The sequence below is a fragment of the Hyperoodon ampullatus genome (assembly GCF_949752795.1).
Source record: "Hyperoodon ampullatus genome assembly, chromosome: 4".
Lineage (NCBI taxonomy): Eukaryota > Metazoa > Chordata > Mammalia > Artiodactyla > Ziphiidae > Hyperoodon > Hyperoodon ampullatus.
In genome coordinates this window covers 150,091,521-150,110,515 of record NC_136917.1, presented here as the reverse complement: position 1 = coordinate 150,110,515, position 18,995 = coordinate 150,091,521, and the positions used below count along the sequence as shown (strand labels likewise).

The window sequence follows — 18,995 nt, the reverse complement described above, 5'->3', positions numbered from 1 at the left end:
ACAAAACAAAACAAAAAAACTCTCCAGATAACCTGAATGGCTCCCTCTCCTCCTTCCCTTTTTTTTTTTTTTTTTTGTGGTACGCGGGCCTCTCACTGTTGTGGCCTCTCCCTTTGCGGAGCACAGGCTCCGGACGCGCAGGCTCAGCGGCCATGGCTCACGGGCCCAGCCGCTCCGCGGCATGTGGGATCTTCCCGGACCGGGGCACGAACCCACGTCCCCTGCATCGGCAGGCGGACTCTCAACCACTGCGCCACCAGGGAAGCCCCCTCCTTCCCTTTTTAACTCAAATGATACCCTTTTGGGGAGCTTCCCCAACCACCTGACTGAAAACTGCACCCATCTCAGCACCTACTTTACTTTGGCCATCATGTACCTCACCCTGTGACCTCTGTCTTATGTCCTGTCGTTGTGTGTATTCCTTCACTAGCACACGAGCTCCCCCAAGGGCAGGGAATTTTATTTTGTTTACTGCTATAGCCTCAGAGACTAGAACAATGCCTGATGCATAGTAGGCACTCACTCGATAGCTGTTAAAGTAATGAATAAAAACACATGTGTTTTAAAAAAGAAGTTTTGTCTTTATTAATAATAAACCAGTGAAGTTCAGTTTAAAATAACGTTAAAAAACTGGTCCGTCTTTTAATGCACTGTTAGCCCTTTATTACCGGGGCCACTGTGAGCCGATGGAAGCTATGAACCCCCCTCCCCCTGCTCCCCGCCACCTCCCCAAATCCAGTACAATTTCAAGATATTCTGAGACTTCCCTGAAGTCTGTTTATAAACTTCTGAAGGGTCCACTGACCCCAGGGTAACAGCACCTGGCTTAAAGCGTCCTCTGGCTTGGAATCACGGTTTCTCCCCTGTTCTAGTGACTCAAGGAATACGTGTGACTCCAGTATCAGTCTTCCCCCACCACACCCCACCATTAGCCAGTTAAGTGTTACAGAGATACCTTCTACACAGGATTCACCAGTTAGCGAGGGTAAGCACAATGTCTGCAGCTGAGACCATGATAAACACCCAGATGAAAGCTGAAAGATCGAGTGAATAATCCAGAGATTTCCAACAGTACAGATGTTTATAGAGCGCAGCCCAAATATCCGGTAAAGTGAATTTTTTGCTTGTCAGCTAAAAGTCTGGAGTCACAATCTCAGAAAGATAGAAAAATCAGGATCTATTCCACATAGAATATACGTTTCAAATTTTACTATTTAAAGAGCAAAGTAATAGGGAATATGCACATTTACCCAAGTGAAGTTTTCCATTAAACAGAAATCAAATACTTTGTAATAAAGACTATCCAGCTAAAAACTGAATATGAGATCAGTAAAACAACAAGAGTGATTTGACTGTGTTTTATTTCAGTGGGCACACTTTATTCGTAATTGTCTCCAGGAAAACTAGGCTAGGTCTCAACCGGCAGCAGTCACAGTTATTAAGCAAGTAAATACACCACCACTTTCACGCTCTCCTTTATTTCTTTATGTCTTCAGTCTCATCTGGCTCTTTCTCTTGATGCTCTCTTTCCCACCTCATTTCTTTTAACTCTTGTCTGTATTTCCGTTCAATGAACCGCTTCTGATGGGCCATCTGGGGAAAGTTATCTGACACGAGGAGATATATTTTACACTTAATAAAGGAGAGCCACCAGTGCACAGAATGATGCGAACTAAACATACACACATACGAACGAACATGTATTCATAGGCAATCTATATAGTTGTATTTTGTAAGGCAAGAGAAAAAAAAATTGTTTGCTTTCTTCTCTTCTTCTTTTATCATTCGGGAACACAGTGGAAGTCTGGATCAGCACTCGATTCTGGATTTCAATATCTGATGTGAACTCGAGCAGAAAAGGCACCAAAATACACAGGTATGTTAAAACATAGACATGTGGCTTCAGAATGTTCCCAGCTAGGTGTTTTAACACAGTTCTCCTAGCAACAAGTGATTTTCAGGGAGAGATTAAAGGCTATAGCAAAAGGGAGTTGTATATTTTTACAAAGCTTAAACTAAAAACTTCAAACAAATAACGATATTATCACACCATTATTTACCAACAAGTAGAGTTTCTGAAAAGAGTAAAAAGATCAGATGGACAAAAGGAGGCCACACCCTAAGTCATTATTTCTGATAATTCAATTGGTGAAGTTTATCATGAGAAGCTAAAAGCTATATGGGCAACAGCAACTCAAGTAGAGAGCACTTTCATTTGGTGAAAGGAAACATGTCACTCAATAGCACAGTTTAAACCACATTTAGTTTGATATCTGACCCCTCTCAAGAGTGCTGACACAGTGGAAATCTTGAATAAGATGTAAACATTTTACAATTCACTTGTTATTTGTGGTATATAATGAGTGTAGCAATGGAGTGAGAAATCAAATATGGAACAAGAAAAAGTCATTTTACACACTTGGTCAACAAACACTTACACACTTCAGCAACAAATATCACAAAGGGATGCACGAATGAGAGCAACACAAGTTATCTGGTAACAGAGGAGAAGGACACCGTTCTCCCTAACCGGGTACAGGTCTGTTAAACACAAGAGGTACTGCTTCATATTTAAAAACAGGAAGAATCAGCACGGCATGTTTGGGGGAAAGTTTGATTTTGTTAAGGTTGAAGCATAATAAACGTGGACATAAATATATAGTATATTCCTAACCCCCCTTCCTTTTAGCACAGTGCCCCACTTTTCACCCCAGATGGGAGGAGGGGCCGAGAGGGTGGTAGGAGAAGGATCTGAAAGGCAGGTGGTGAATCACCTAAGACCTAAGAGTCAGTGATTGACTTTAAACAAAAGAGGAGCATAATGGCATATTTTAGAAATAAAACAGCAATAAAATCCTATTCTCTAAACGATATTAATTTGATTCCTTATGTATTGTATAAAACACAGGTTTCAAGTATTAAGAGTACTTAATTCCACCACTCAGATCTAGCCATAGATAAGCTTTTAGAATATATCCTTATAATAAGCCCTTTTCCTATGAAGTAAAGTTATACTCCACACACACACGCAATGTAAATGTGCACATATATTACACAGACACATAAACACTTAAAATCATTCCCCCAGCCATCCTTACACTGGGGGAGTATAGTTACAGGCACATTTTGATGGGTATGCTTGGGTTGGTAAACTACTGCCCACAGGCCAAATACAGCCCTCTACCTGTGTTGGTAAATAAGATTTTATTGGAACACAGACACCAGCCATCTGCATACTACCCAAGCCTACGGGCTACAGTGGCAGAGGTGCATAATTGTGACAGAGTACTTACTATCTGGTCCTTTATAGAAGATGTTTGTCAATCTCTGGGATAATTTACTTAAACATTTCCCTACTTTCAAACATGCAGTTTGATTGGTTGATTTTTTGGCTATTATAAACCAAGTTGTCACATTTATCATGGTAGGTGAACTTTAGCACATAGCTCCAATTATTTTCTTAGGTTTGACTCCTAGAAATGAAATCTCTAGATCAAAGGGTATGAACCTCTTTAAGGTACAGACAGCCAGTCTGTTTTCCAGCAGTTTAAACAATTCCCTTCCACCAGTAAGTATGTGGAGGCCAGTCTCAGAATCAGCTATCTCTCCAGTATGTTTTATGGTTGAAAGCAAACAAACCAAAAACTCAAAAGATCATCTTTAACAATCCTATAGCTGGAAAATGGAGTCTCATTTTTATTTCAATATGTGATTATACGCATATAAAAAAGCTCCACAACAGAGTCAACAGAACTCTCAGTGAAGATTCCATGGACATGGGACCCTGGTAACACCAGCTTCTGCCCCCAGGGCTCCTCTCCCTGCCCCCACCCACAAGCTATCACCTGCCAATTACCACTTGGCTCCCGGCCCTCCTGCCTTTCCTGGAATCTCTCCCAGGCTGAGCATCCAGGGCCTCTTTACCTTTAGCTTCCCGTACTTTGCTCTCGTCCACACTGAGCTGGCACTTAAAGCATGAGGGAACTGCACTGTCAGGTTTTACCCACAGGTTCTGCTGGGCGGCACGATATACCTCAGAAGAAAACTTCCTTGCACTTAAGCCTTCAATTTACAAAAGACTCTGTAGCTACCTATAGGGTCAATTACATAATTGAAGTTTCTTCAACCCAGCCATCCCACTCTTGGGAATCCAACCCTTAGAACTAAAAGCAGCAATACAGAGACTTTTATTATCAACAATGATAAAAAGACAGAAACAGTGTCCACCAGAAACTTTAAAAGCTGAATAAAATACGGCATGAAATATTATGCAGCCCTTAAGAAAGAATGAATTGGAGCCACTATGACCTGCAGGGCTGCCCGTGATGTATTATTTAGCAAGAAAAGAGAGATGCAGAGAAGTATGTAAATATCCTGTCTTAATAAAACAATGGCCAAAAACTAAAAAGAAAAAAACCATCACAGCTTTAAGATTTTAGAAGTATAGAGAAATATGTAGAATGAAATATACTAAGTCACTCACATGGGTTACCGGTGCTGAGAGTGGGACTCTATACAAAACAGGAAAATGAAAATCAAAAAGCATTTGGGAATACTTTTTTTTTTTTTTAATTATAAGCCCATTTTATACATATCTTACATTCTACTACACTCTGTCTGGAGAATAATTATGAAGAAAAGATCACATTTTATCAGTACTTACCATTTTTCTACTTCCCCATTTTCTTTCCATAAAATACTCATTACATTATGAACATATAATTATAGAAAAAGAGATAGGCTTACATTTTTCAAGTGCATCCATTGCTGCTCCCATTTCTGCTTGCTGAATACTATTAAATAAAATAAAGACAAGGTACATTTTAAAGATTTTTTTTTCAAAAACACAAAGTATGGTTCCAAATTATTCAGGCTGATTTTCATGTTTGGTTCATAAAATTTTATCTGATTACTTCTACTGTCACATACTGAATTGCACAGATAGGAATACACACAAGGGCTTGCAGAAATGTCATTTATTTGCACAAAGCCTGTTAAGTTATTCATTCCACACCTTTAACACTGCAATAAAATGCCTTCCATCTATATTAGGTCTGAAGTATTTCTTACTTAAATTTGAACATCTTCAGTGTAAAGTTTAAGAGGCAAAGAGTAAAAAAATACACGTGTAGACAGACTTCAAATCATTTCTCAGTTTAAGATATAAATTGGAAGGTTCAAAGAAAGGTGGTAACATACGAAATTCTTTTTACCTGAAGATGTGAGCATTTTCTACAAAGCTCAAGTGAGTAGTAATAAGAGATCAAGTGTCTAATGGCTGTGTCATGCATGACATGTTTTATGAAATGCTTGCAGCAGTGTTGGGTAACTTAAACTGGACAGACCTTACCTGTGCACCAGGTAATGTGCTTTCCTCAAGGTAGCCAAAGCCCTTTACGCAATGGCATTCCCACTGCTCAAGGCCAATTCTCAAGTTTGGGGCTGAGCTTGGTGGGGACATTAAGCCTTGGGATTCACTTTGCTATTACCCTCGAATACTCTATACTCTGAGTTTAAAAAGACAGGCTGCAGAGTTTGGAAATACCAAGCAGGCACCTGCCAGACACACACGATGTTCATGTCAAGAAATTTAAAGTATCTTCTTCTCATACCTTGGGCCTTTCCCACAGCCGATTCTTTCTCCCTTGAAGTAGACAGCCACGGTATAGGTCCTAGCATGGGATGGCCCCACTGTCTGCAGAGTCCTGGAAGGAAAAGGAAAAACATTAATTACGTAAAGTGTTACTTAATTGTTATTGCTAATATATAACGCCAAGAAAAACCATGTGACTTTTGCTTAGAGAGAGGAAGGTAAAATTAACAGGAAAATTAAAGGAGTAAGGTTTTGATTTGCTAATGTGACAAATATAGAGAGCTTTGAAGTAGGAAATTTTAAAAATTCTACAGTGGATTTTTATATATACATATTTTTCCCAAAGCATTATAAACAGTATCTGAAGGTGAACAACGAAGGGTAAAATATTTTTTAACAATTTCCAAGTGTTATTCCTAGTATCATAAAATTAACAAACTTTTGTCAGTGAAAAGTTAGCCATTTCAGTCTGTTCACTGTTTTTCAGTGCTAATCACAGCGAAAAATCATAAATATCTGGGTAATACACCTCAAGCCAGAGCTGAATGGCTTCACATCCTTTACGGATTCTTTCTAATGTCTGGTATCTTATCTAAAAGATCAGAAAATATATTTAATTTCTGAAACATCAGAGATCATTTCAAAGGTGTGCTATGATGTGGAGTACACAACACAATTGCCAAAAAACAAAACTCCAGGTACTCTGGATTTTAATGACAAGGTGCAGATTTCAAATGTGGTAAAACTGATAACTTCATGGAAAAGGGAAATTAAATGCAGCCAACAAAGATAATGGAATGAACACAGTAATCTTGAAAAAACTATGTAAAACAACCCCATCATCTTGATAAAAAAGAACAAGCTCATCGCATACTTTCATTTGGGGGATATATGAGAAGGGAGCAGTCGTTTCCTTTGTGTGTATATACTCACTAGGATGAACGCACATGATGGCTTCTTAAAGGTAGTGCTTATTATAGTAATCATGCTGGCGCTATGAGAAGTTATCATCCTCATTTTATTTATTGAACTTTAATTATCACTTTGATGAGGAAATACTTTGAGCCTTTCATGTAATACAGTTTGGATGTTCATTATGCTTATTAGACACATGTTAAAGTGCTATTTCTAAACATTTGGGTTTTTTCCCAATAAATAAAGGAATCACTGTTTAGCAGTGACAGCTTCTTGGGACAATTTATAGCAGCCTGCTGTGGGGTGACTCAACTTTCTCTTGGCCTCAGTTTTTCTTTTAGTGAAAAAGCCTATAACGTGTTGTGACTATTAAATAAAAACATAAAAAAGGATTTAAATTCCCAGCTGCCACTCTGGTGTTTTCCCTTGAGTACTGTGAAGTTGAAGTCCACAGGAAGGGGGCTTTTATTCCATATGAAACACTCACACAAATGTGTGTACTTGCACCCGTGTGTGTACAGAGACGGGGGTAACCCAGTACTAAAACTAGATACTTAAACATCCTTAAAAACACATACCCAGACCATACCTTGGGAGGCAACCCACTTATTTTGATAATCCCTCCCTTTTATAATTCCTCTTTGAAACCACCTTCTAAGACCACCTTCTGAGACCGCCCTCTGAAACCACCTTCTGAGTGTCTCATGATAATTACTCTATTTCAGAGTCAAACCTCCTGTTTTCATCAAAACTGGTGTTACGTGCTTAGTGACCTGCGTTTCCTTTGAATGACTTTTGGCTACTATGCAAAGGATAAAGATGTGTCACTAAAGATATTCAAATGTACACGGCAGCTTTTAGTACACATTCTGAAAAGAAAAGTTCCAAATATTTGAATAACACAGCAGCGGTGACGAACTGCCCTGCTTTTTACAGTGATTGCCTCTCAGGCAATCGTGACAGAGGCCAGCAGGGCTTCAAAGAGAGTGGAGAGAGACACACAAGTACTGTTACAAACAAACAAGCACCCGCCATCTAATTTAGATGTGTAGGCAGCAGGGGTTATAAGAAATAAGAAGACAACTATAAGAATGTACATAAAACAATTTAACCAAAATTTTTCTGATCTTGATCAGAAAAATTATCTGAGCATGTCTTTCTCCCAGGGAGAAGTTCCCAAACCATTTTAGAGATGGAAGAACGCACAGATAATCGAATGTGACCCACTTACTTAGAGCTCAAAGACTGAGAGGCCCAAAGAGTTTGTGTGTTGGGCCCAGTCAGAGCCAAGACGTCTCCATGCAGGACTCATGTGGCCATTACCCCACAGTGATTAGTTTTTCCTCCAGGCACATGGAGCATTACTCTAAGTTTCCCGGATCCAACAGCCTGTGGGCAGCAGGTACTCACTTGTACAGAGGAATGTCTGGCTCTTTTCCTTCTGTCCTAAGTGTCAAGCAACACTGCTGAAGCTGGGATTTGGGGTCATTCCAATCCTGATTCAAAATGAACTCCTGCAACAAGTCCCCAAAAAGTATTTAGTAAAGGGTTCTAGAATCACCAAGCACAGAGCATACAACCAATTTAAATTTTATAGGAGCTTACTTTTAATCGTGGAAAGAAACAAACATTCATGAAAGTATGAACATATTCCAAATCCTTATCAATGTACAGAGCTGCAATAAATGCTGAAAAAGAGAATACGTAAAAATAAGCCACAATGCATTGCCATTTACTAGAAAGAGTACGAGTCCTAGACTTTTAAGAAACGTTAACTTCCAAGCCCTCTTTATTTTTTAGCATTACCGTTTCATCTTTCTTCAAACAAGAACTACTCTTTATCACTAATATCAGAAGCAGCAATAGAGATGTGTGATTAGGATGCAAAACCACAAAGACCAAATTACGTTTGACTAAGGGATAAATGAATAATTAGTTAAAACGATACACAAAATGATGCTGTACAGCAGGGAAAGAATGACATCTGGGAACACAACCATGTCAACATCAAATAAATCAAAATAAAACTTGAAGATCAGATATGAGGCCAGAATGAGCGCATCCTTGGGGCCTCCTATTCTTAACACCAATCTTGAGGAGATCACCCATTTACAAGGGTTTGTGTTACCTTTCATGAACAGATATGGGACAATTTATAGATTCAATCTGCCGAAACGGAGAAAAAATTAATACTGGGCTTAATGACAATAAAACAATATAACCAAATTTGCATTAAAAAATGGTGACCCCAAAGACAGTTTCATTAAAAGGCACCTTCACCACACAAACAAACGGTGAGTTTTTAAAAGAAGGAATAAAAATAGCTTTTGTTGAGCTAAAAAAGCCAGTGAGACTGATGATCACTCAACTTACTTTTTTTCTAATTCTAATCTTAAGTTACTTTTCTTTAATTGAAAAAGAAGTTCTTTTAAGCTCCTTAGTCAGATTGCCTTTGCACTTTGTAAATCAGCTGATCTTGCATGGTAGACTTTAATATCTTTATATAATTCCAATTGCCAAAAATACCAAAACATTAAAAAAAAAAAGGTTCCAAGGCCCAGTGAATGGCCCACTTATTTTACAGTAGTATCAGAAACAATAAAATTGTATGTATAATCCTTTAGTTAGCTATAATAGGATTACTTATAATGCTAGGAGACCATATCAGAAACTGCAAAAGATGACATTGTCCACAGAGCTTTGAGTTCATTCACAACAATAGATAATAGTTTTAGTATTTAGTGAATAAATTACCTTCTTTCTTCTAGGCCTCTATCTAAAGGCTGCTGGGTGGCAAAAACAGCTATGATTCACTATTTCCAATCTTCACATTCTGTTACTGTTTCACACAAAGAGATGTGATGGCTGAGCATTAGGATGGAGGGGCGTAGGGTGAGGAGGGGGGAGCACTAGTGAACACAGACTGAACATAAATTCATTATCCACAAGCCTTTTTTTTAAAAATTTTTATTGGAGTATGGTTGCTTTACAATGTTGTGTTAGCCTCCACTCCTCATTATTCACAAGTCTTAATTCCAAATTATTCCCCTTCAAACAAGCTTTGGAGAGAAGTATAAATAAAAATTAAAATAGAGAAGAGGTTCCTTTAATCAGAACATAATAATAATGAGAAGCAGCATAAATTTGGTCCATTGATTTAAACTTGAATCTGCAGGTTAAGAGAAAAACTTTATTCCCTAGGACTCACATTCCAAAAGGTCGGCCAAGGTCTTGGTCCTAAGGGCCACGGGCCTCTTGGTCTTGTCATTGGTGATGGCATATTCCTGCATGCCCAGTTCCTCGGCTACCTTGGCTTGAGTTCTGTTATTCACCAAAGAGCTTCGCAACAGCTGGCCAAAAGGAATTGAGGTACATTTAGAAACCATTTCACTTTTGGTCTCTCTCTTGCTCCTGTGTTGGGCCCACCCAGCCTAGACCACAGGGACACCTAGGCAAGCAATGGCTTAAGTTCTCAACCACCACCCCCAGGCAACAGTGACAAATTCCACATGCGTCTAGTTTCTCCCTAATAACTTACTCTGCTCTTGGATTTTACCTAACTGACATTTAAACAGTTCATTTAGTTGTTTAGTAGCAGTGAGCAGTGTTGGGGGAGATGCTATACTATACTAAAGGTCAAAGATTCCATTAAGTTTAATGTTATTAAACCAAGGAGCATTAAAACTTAAAAAAAATCAACTTACTGAAGTATAATTTGCATATAATAAAATGCACCCATTTTAAGTATAGTTAAATGAGTTTTGACAAGCTTCTACATTTCTGTTACCCCAAACAAGTTCCCTGGCCCCTTGGCGATCAATCAATCCAATCCATCTATCACCAGGCAAGCTTGACCTACTTTCTGTCACTGTACGTTAGTTTTCAAGGAGCATTTTTTAAAAAGTCAAAAATAAGCTTCACATTTTATGGCACTGATGCTAATTTTGATATCATAGGATTTGGGGAAGTGACGCTTTAGTATTATTTAAAATATTGAAATTATTTATTTACATTTTACTTTCGTTCTTTAAAGATTTATATTGTATATATATCTATCTATCAGATTTATATGTATATGTATATATATATATATAAAGATTATATATACTATATATCCTGACTCATAGTTTTTCAAGCTGAGACCCTTTATTTTTAATCAAATTAAAATACAATTTCCGTATTTCAACTTCAGGAATTCCAAACAAAAATTTCTACTAGGAATTTCAGTCAGCTAGCAGTCCTCTAAGGACTATCCAAGTAGTAACATTAAACAGTGCATGAAAATTGTACAACCAGTCTATTGTAGCGGTGCCCATAAAACAAGCATGGCTTAGGAATTTAGCAGTCACTGATCACTCACTAAAGGAAGGAGGGGAGGGAGGCTGGAGAAAGTGGGTAGATACGAAGATGAGAACTCACCAAACAAAAGCTGAAAGTAATTATCCCCAATCTCTAAGACTTGGGGGAATAAAGTACCTAAAACTAGAACTTTTTCTTACAACAGATAAAACAAACTCTTGGTCTAGTACAATTCCTTCCTGCTAAGGAATAACCCTGACACCAGGGCCAAGGAACAGGAAGCAGCTGCAAGTTATGCTGGTATTATATCCCCTGCCATTCCACATTGCACTTTGTTTATTAGATGCAAGTTTTATGCTCTGTGGCTCCACAGTGTCAACTGAGCTTATGAAAATCAAGATTTATCCTCAGTGCCTGAGACTGCATCCTTGACAACAGATAAATAAGAAACGATATGTTCTTAATTTGTCTGACAATGATGCATGAAGCAGAAATACAACTTGATCTTCACATGCCATGCTTGCTGTTGAGTCAGACTATTATTCTTTGCTTGTCTCTGCTCCTTTCCTCCTCCGATTGCCCCCTAAACTCAATCTTTTCTTCAATACAGTGTTTTCATTAAAATTAATATCCACAGAGAAGCTCAAAATTAAAAAGGCCTAGCATATAGCGTTAAAAAGAAGACACAACCGGGCTTCCCTGGTGGCGCAGTGGTTGAGAGTCCACCTGCCAATGCAGGGGACACGGGTTCATGCCCCGGTCCAGGAAGATCCCAAATGCCGCAGAGCGGCTGGGCCCGTGAGCCATGGCCGCTGAGCCTGCGCTCCACAACGGGAGAGGCCACAACAGTGAGAGGCCCGCGTACTGCAAAAAAAAAAAAAAAGAAGACACAACCAGGGAATTCCCTGATGGTCTAGTGGTTAAGACTCGGCGCTTTCACTGCTGTGGCCCAGGTTCAATCCCTGGTCGGGGAACTAAGATGCTGCAAGCCACGTGGCGCAGCCAAAAAAAAAACAAAACAAAACAGAAACGCAACCATTAGGGAGCCCACCAGTCTAATATCTTGTAATTACAGAAAAACTGAGCTGGAAGCTGGAAGGGGGACATCTTTTTCAGTCTGGATTTATAATGGGGGAGGGGGAGGTTCACAAAGCACAGGCCATGGGGGAACAGGAGGGCTATTTGGAGAACATGGTTATGCTGCGTGAACTAGCTTCTCTCTCAGTATATGCTTTTGGTGAGAGGAGAAAACTGTAACTTGGGCTGCGTGTATGGAGATTTCGTGCCTTAGGATCATGGCATGCCTGATGTACGTATGAGCTCACACAAACCAAAATACGTCACTGGTTATTGGGCTCCAGCTGCTTCCTTCCAGCCTCAGGACTCCGCATTCGGTGCTGAGCAGTAATGCCGTCTGACAGGGAAGGAGGAAAGCAGTGAGGACGTAAACAGAAACACTACCAATTTTATTTAAGATGTGCCCCAATGGGTCTTAAAGCACCAGCAGGGTGGCCAGCAGAAAGGGAGATCTTTCAGTTTTTGCCAAAACTTGGAGCCTGAACCAAAAGTCAGTGGGGGAGAAGGAAGATATAAATCATCCATATTTTTAGAGTCAGTTTAAATTTAGAAGATGAGTTGAAAAGAGGTTAAGACCTTGCTCTTAAACAACAAAGTCTGAATGGCAGTTCTTTAAATGACAACCTCCATCCTTGGCCTTTGCTGAACCCTGTTTCAGAATAAATCATGCTGTTTGCCAACTAGTGAGATCAAGAGGGGATCACAAGGCAAAAAACCACCTAAAGTTATGGCAGTTCAGTGCAACAGCTGTGGAGGCTGATGCTATACCAGACCCTGGGCTGTTGGCTGAAGATACTGAGACAATCAACATCCCGTGGCTGCCCTCCGAGAGCCACTAACCTCTGAAGGAAGCCATACACAAAGTGGCCAATGCAATGCACTGTGACAGCTGCAGTGACAGCAGAGGCCACAGCACACGCAGGTACTCTTCTCCAACCCAGCTTTTCAAAAAGGCCTCCTGGAGGACCTGACCCCTGAGTAAAAACATTTCAGAGGCTTGTTGACCTACCTGGCTGTTATAACAGAATCATTAGTTAGTTCTGTCATAATGGTGCTCAGGCCTCTTCCAAGAACCAAGGGATTAGAACTTCTGGACAAGTACGTTTTTAAAAATTTTATGTAGGTGGATTCTGATGAATGTAGAGTCAGAACTGAAAAGAATGAATCTGCCAGTGGGAGAAGAATGGGTGCAATGGTCTGAGTGTTTGTGTCACTGCAAAATTCATATGTTGAAATCCTAACCCCTAAAGGTTAGGGGGTGGGGGACCCTGGAAGGTGACTAGGTCATGAGAGTGGAGCCCTCATGAATGGGAGTTGTGCGCTTATAAAAGAGGCCCCTATCAGCACAGACACCAGTGACAAGCACGAAACACTAAGGCTGCTGCTGCCACAACCAAGAAGCCTGTGTGCGAACACAGGTCACTCTCCACACCTCCCTTCTGGGGAGCCTGTGCAGCCCACCACTGCCAGGGTCCCATGATCCAGGGACAACTTCCCCGGGAGAACACACGGAGCGCCTCAGGCTGGTGCAACGTCACGCTGGTCTCTGCCGCCGCAGGCTCGCCCCGCACTCCGTACCCCTCCCTCCCCCCGGCCTGAGTGAGCCAGAGTCCCCAAATCAGTGGCTCCTTTAACCCCATCCTGTCTGAGCAAAGAAAAGACGCCCTCAGGAGACCTACACACAGAGGTGGGTCCAAATCCAAAGCTGAACCCCAGGAGCTGTGCGAACAAAGAATAGAAAGGGAAATCTCTCCCTGCAGCCTCAGGAGCAGGGGATTAAATCTCCACAATCAACTTGATGTACCGGCATCTGTGGAATACCTGAATAGACAACGAATCCTCCCAAAATTGAGGCGGTGGACTTTGAGAGCAACTGTAGGCTTGGGGTTGGCTTTCTGCGTCTAATTTGTTTCTGGTTTCATGTTTATTTTGGTTTAGTATTTAGAGCTTACTGTCATTGGTAGATTTGCTTATTGATTTGGTTGCTTTCTTCCTTTTTTTGGTTTTTTAATATAAATATATTTTTTCCTTTTCCTCTTTCTGTGAGTGTGTAGGTGTATACTTCTTTGTGTGATTTTGTCTGTGTAGCTTTGCTTTTACTATTTGTCCTAGGGTTCTCTCTGTCCATTTTTGGCTTTTTTTTTTGTTTCTTTGTTTTTTAGTATAGTTTTTAGTGCTTGTTATCAATGGTGGATTTGTTTTTGGTTTGGTTGCTCTCTTCTTCCTTTCTTTTTTAAATTAATTTTTCACCTTTTTATTTTTAATAATATTTTTTTAGTAACTTTATTTTATTTATTTATTTATTTATTCTTTCTTTCTTCCTTTTTCTTTCTCTCTTTTCTTCTGAGCCGAGTGGCTGACAGGGTGTTGGTGCTCCAACTGGGTGTCAGGCCTGAGCCTCTGAGGTGGGAGAGCCGAGTTCAGGACATTGTTCCACGAGAGACCTCTGGGCCCCACATAATATCAAACAGCGAAAGCTCCCCCAGAGATCTCCATCTCAACGCTAAGACCCAGCTCCACTCAACAACCAGCAAACTACAGTGCTGGACACCCCATGCCAAACAACTAGCAAGGCAGGAACACAACCCTATCGACTGGCAGAGAGGCTGTATAAAATCATAATGAGTCCACAGACACCCCAAAACACACCACCAGACATGGACCTGCCCACCAGAAAGACAAGATCCAGCCTCATCCACCAGAACACAGGCACTAGTCCCCTCCACCAGGAAGCTTACACAACTCACCAAACCAACCTTATCCACTGGGGGCAGACACCAAAAACAACAGGAACTATGAACCTGCAGCCTGTGAAAAGGAGACCCCAAACACGGTAAGTTAAGCAAAATGAGAACACAGAGAAATACACAGCAGATGAAGGAGTAAGGTAAAAACCCACTAGACCAAACAATTGAAGAGGAATAGGCAGCCGACCTGAGAAAGAATTCAGAGTAATGATATAAAGATGACCCAAAATCTTGGAAATAGAATGGAGAAAATGCAAGAAACATTTAACAAGGACCTAGAAGAACTAAAGAGCAAACAAATGATGATGAACAACAAAATAAATGAAATTAAAAATTCTTTAGAAGGAATCAATAGCAGAATAACTGAGGCAGAAGAATGGATAAGTAACTTAGAAGACAAAAGAGTGGAAATAACTACTGCAGAGCAGAATAAAGAAAAAAGAATGAAAAGAACTGAGGACAGTCTCAGAAACCTCTGGGACATTAAACGCACCAACATCTGAATTACAGGGGTCCCAGAAGAAGAGAAAAAAAAAAGTGACTGAGAAAATATTTGAAGAGACAATAGTTGAAAACTTCCTTAATATGGGAAAGGAAATAATCAACTCCAGGAAGCACAGAGAGTCCCATACAGGATGAATCCAAGGAGGAACATGCCAAGACACATATTAATCAAACTATCAAAAATTAAATACAAATAAAAAAAATATTAAAAGCAGCAAGGGAAAAGCAACAAATAACAAACTAGGGAATCCCCATGAGGTTACCAGCTATCTTTCAGCAGAAACTCTGCAAGCCAGAAGGGAGTGGCAGGACATATTTAAAGTCATGAAAGGGAAAACCTACAACCAAGATTACTCTACCCAGCAAGGACCTCTTTCAGATTCGACTAAGAAATTAAAACCTTTACACACAAGCAAAAGCTAAGAGAATTCAGTACCACCAAACCAGCTTTACAACAAATGCTAAAGGAACTTCTCTAGGCAGGAAACACAAGAAAAGGAAAGGACCTACAAAAACAAACCTAAAACAATAAAGAAAATGGTAATAGGAACATACATGTCAGTAACTACCTTAAATGTAAATGGATTAAATATTCCAACCAAAAGACACAGACTGGCTGAATGGATACAAAAAAAAACCCGTATATATGTTGTCTACAAGAGACCCACTTCAGACCTAGGGACACATACAGACTGAAAGTGAGGGGATGGAAAATGATATTCCATGCAAATGGAAACCAAAAGAAAGCTGGAATAGCAATTCTCATATCAGACAAAATAGACTTTAAAATAAAGACTATTACAAGAGACAAAGAAGGACACTACATAATGATCAAGGAATCGATCCAAGAAGAAGATATAACAGTTGTAAATATTTATGCACCCAACATAGGAGCACCTCAATACATAAGGCAAATACTAACAGCCATAAAAGGGGAAATCGACAGTAACACATTCATAGTAGGGGGCTTTAACACCTCGCTTTCACCAATGGACAGATCATCCAAAATGAAAATAAATAAGGAAATACAAGCTTTAAATGATACATTAAACAAGATGGACTTAATTGATATTTATAGGACATTCCATCCAAAAACAACAGAATACACTTTCTTCTCAAGTGCTCAAGGAACATTCTCCAGGAGAGATCATATCTTGGGTCACAAATCAAGCCTTGGTAAATCTAAAAAAATTGAAATTGTATCAAGTATCTTTTCTGACCACAACATTATGAGACTACATATCAATTACAGGAAAAAATCTGTAAAAAATACGAGCACATGGAGGCTAAACAATACACTACTAAATAACCAAGAGATCACTGAAGAAATCAAAGAGGAAATCAAAAAATACCTAGAAACAATTGACAACGAAAACACGACAACCCAAAACCTATGGGATGCAGCAAGAGCAGTTCTAAGAGGGAGGTTTATAGCAATATAATCCTACCTCAAGAAACAAGAAACATCTCAAATAACCAACCTAACCTTATACCTAAAGCAATCACAGAAAGAAGAACAAAAAACCCCCAAAGTTAGCAGAAAGAAAGAAATCATAAAGATCAGATCAGAAATAAATGAAGAAGAAATGAAGGAAACGAAAGCAAAGATCAATAAAACTAAAAGCTGGTTCTTTGAGAAGATAAACTAAGTTGATAACCATTAGCCAGACTTATCAAGAAAAAAAGCGAGAAGACTCAAATCAATAGAATTAGAAACGGAAAAGGAGAAGTAACAACTGACAGTGCAGAAATACAAAGGATCGTGAGAGATTACTACAAGCAACACTATGCCAATAAAATGGACAACCTGGAAGAAATGGACAAATTCTTAGAAAAGCACAACCTCCTGAGACTGAACCAGGAAGAAATAGAAAATATAAACAGACCAATCACAAGCACTGAAATTGAAACTGTGATTAAAAATCTTCCCACAAACAAAAGCCCAGGACCAGATGGCTTCACAGGCAAATTCTATGAAACATTTAGAGAAGAACTAACACCTACCCTTCTCAAACTCTTCCAAAATACAGCAGAGGGAGGAACACTCCCAAACTCATTCTATGAGGCCACCATCACCCTGATACCAAAACCAGACAAAGATGTCGCAAAGAAAGAAAACTACAGGCCAGTACCACTGATGAACACGGATGCAAAAATCCTCAACAAAATACCAGCAAACAGAATCCAACAGCACATTAAGGGATCATGCACCATGATTAAGTGGGGTTTATCCCAGGAATGCAAGGATTCTTCAACATATGCAAATCAATCAACGTGATACACCATATTAACAAACTGAAGGATAAAAACCATATGATCATCTCAATAAATGCAGAAAAAGCTTTCGACAAAATTCAACACCCATTTATGATAAAAACCTCCAGAAAGTAGGCATAGAGGGAACTTACCTCAACATAATGAAGGCCATATATGACAAACCTATGGCCAACATCATTCTCAATGGTGAAAAACTGAAACCATTTCCTCTAAGATAAGGAACAAGACATGGTTGTCCATTCTCACCACTATTATTCAACATAGTTTTCAAAGTTTTAGCCACAGCAATGAGAGAAGAAAAATAAATAAAAGAATCCAAACCAGAAAAGAAGTAAAATTGTCACTGTTTGCAGATGACATGATACTATACTTAGAGAATCCTAAAGATGCTACCAGAAAACTACTAGAGCTAATCAATGAATTTCGTAAAGTAGCAGGATACAAAATTAATGCACAGAAATCTCTTGCATTCCTATACACTAATGATGAAAAGTCTGAAAGAGAAATTAAGGAAACACTCCCATTTACCACTACAACAAAAAGAATAAAATACCTAGGAATAAACCTACCTAAGGAGACAAAAGACCTGTATGCAGAAAACTATAAGACAATGATGAAAGAAATTAAAGATGTTACAAACAGATGGAGAGATATACTATGTTCTTGGATTGGAAGAATCAACACTGTGAAAATGACTATATGGCCCAAAGCACTCTACAGATTCAATACAATCCCTATCAAACTACCAATGGCATTTTTCACAGAACTAGAACAATAAATTTCACAATTTGTATGGAAACACAAAAGACCCCAAATAGCCAAAGCAATCTTGAGAAAGAAAAATGGAGTTGGAGGAATCAGGCTCCCTGACTTCAGACTACATTACAAAGCTACAGGAATCAAGACAGTACGGTACTGGCTCAAAAACAGAAATACAGATCAATGGAACAGGATAGAAAGCCCAGAGATAAACCCACTCACAGATGGTCACCTTATTTTTGATAAAGAAGGCAAGAATATACAATGGAGAAAAGACAGCCTCTTCAATAAGTGGTGCTGGGAAAACTGGACAGCTACATGTAAGAGAATGAAATTAGAACACTCCCTAACACCATACACAAAATAAACTCAAACTGGATTAAAGATCTAAATGTAAGGCCAGACACTAAAATACTCTTAGAGGAAAACATAGGCAGAACACTCTATGACATAAATCACAGCAAGATCCTTTTTGACCCACCTCCTAGAGAAATGGAAATAAAAACAAAAATAAACAACTGGGACCTAATGAAACTTAAAAGCTTTTGCACAGCAAAGGAAAACATAAACAAGATGAAAAGACAACCCTCAGAATGGGAGAAAATATTTGCAAATGAAGCAACTGACAAAGGATTAATCTCCAAAATTTACAAGCAGCTCATGCAGCTCAGTATCAAAAAAACAAACAACCAAATCCAAAAATGGGCAGAAGACCTAAATAGACATTTCTCCAAAGATGATATACAGATTGCCAATGAACACATGAAAGGATGCTCAACATCACTAATCATTAGAGAAATGCAAATCAAAACTACAGTGAGATA

General features: G+C 39.3%; 1 protein-coding gene across 1 annotated transcript in view; it reads right to left on the bottom strand.

Annotated features, from left to right (window-relative positions):
* Positions 1-1,344: 1,344 nt before the first annotated feature.
* Positions 1,345-18,995, bottom strand: part of DROSHA (drosha ribonuclease III) — a gene marked incomplete at its 5' end in the record, with an annotated part of 122,339 nt that continues 104,688 nt past the window's right edge. Inside the window, 6 exons of the mRNA XM_079704044.1 lie at positions 1,345-1,607; positions 4,747-4,793; positions 5,613-5,705; positions 7,919-8,022; positions 8,114-8,196; positions 9,717-9,858. Of these exons, the coding sequence (XP_079560170.1) occupies positions 1,477-1,607; positions 4,747-4,793; positions 5,613-5,705; positions 7,919-8,022; positions 8,114-8,196; positions 9,717-9,858 (600 nt within the window). The 3' untranslated portion in view covers positions 1,345-1,476. The remainder of the gene's footprint in view (positions 1,608-4,746; positions 4,794-5,612; positions 5,706-7,918; positions 8,023-8,113; positions 8,197-9,716; positions 9,859-18,995) is intronic.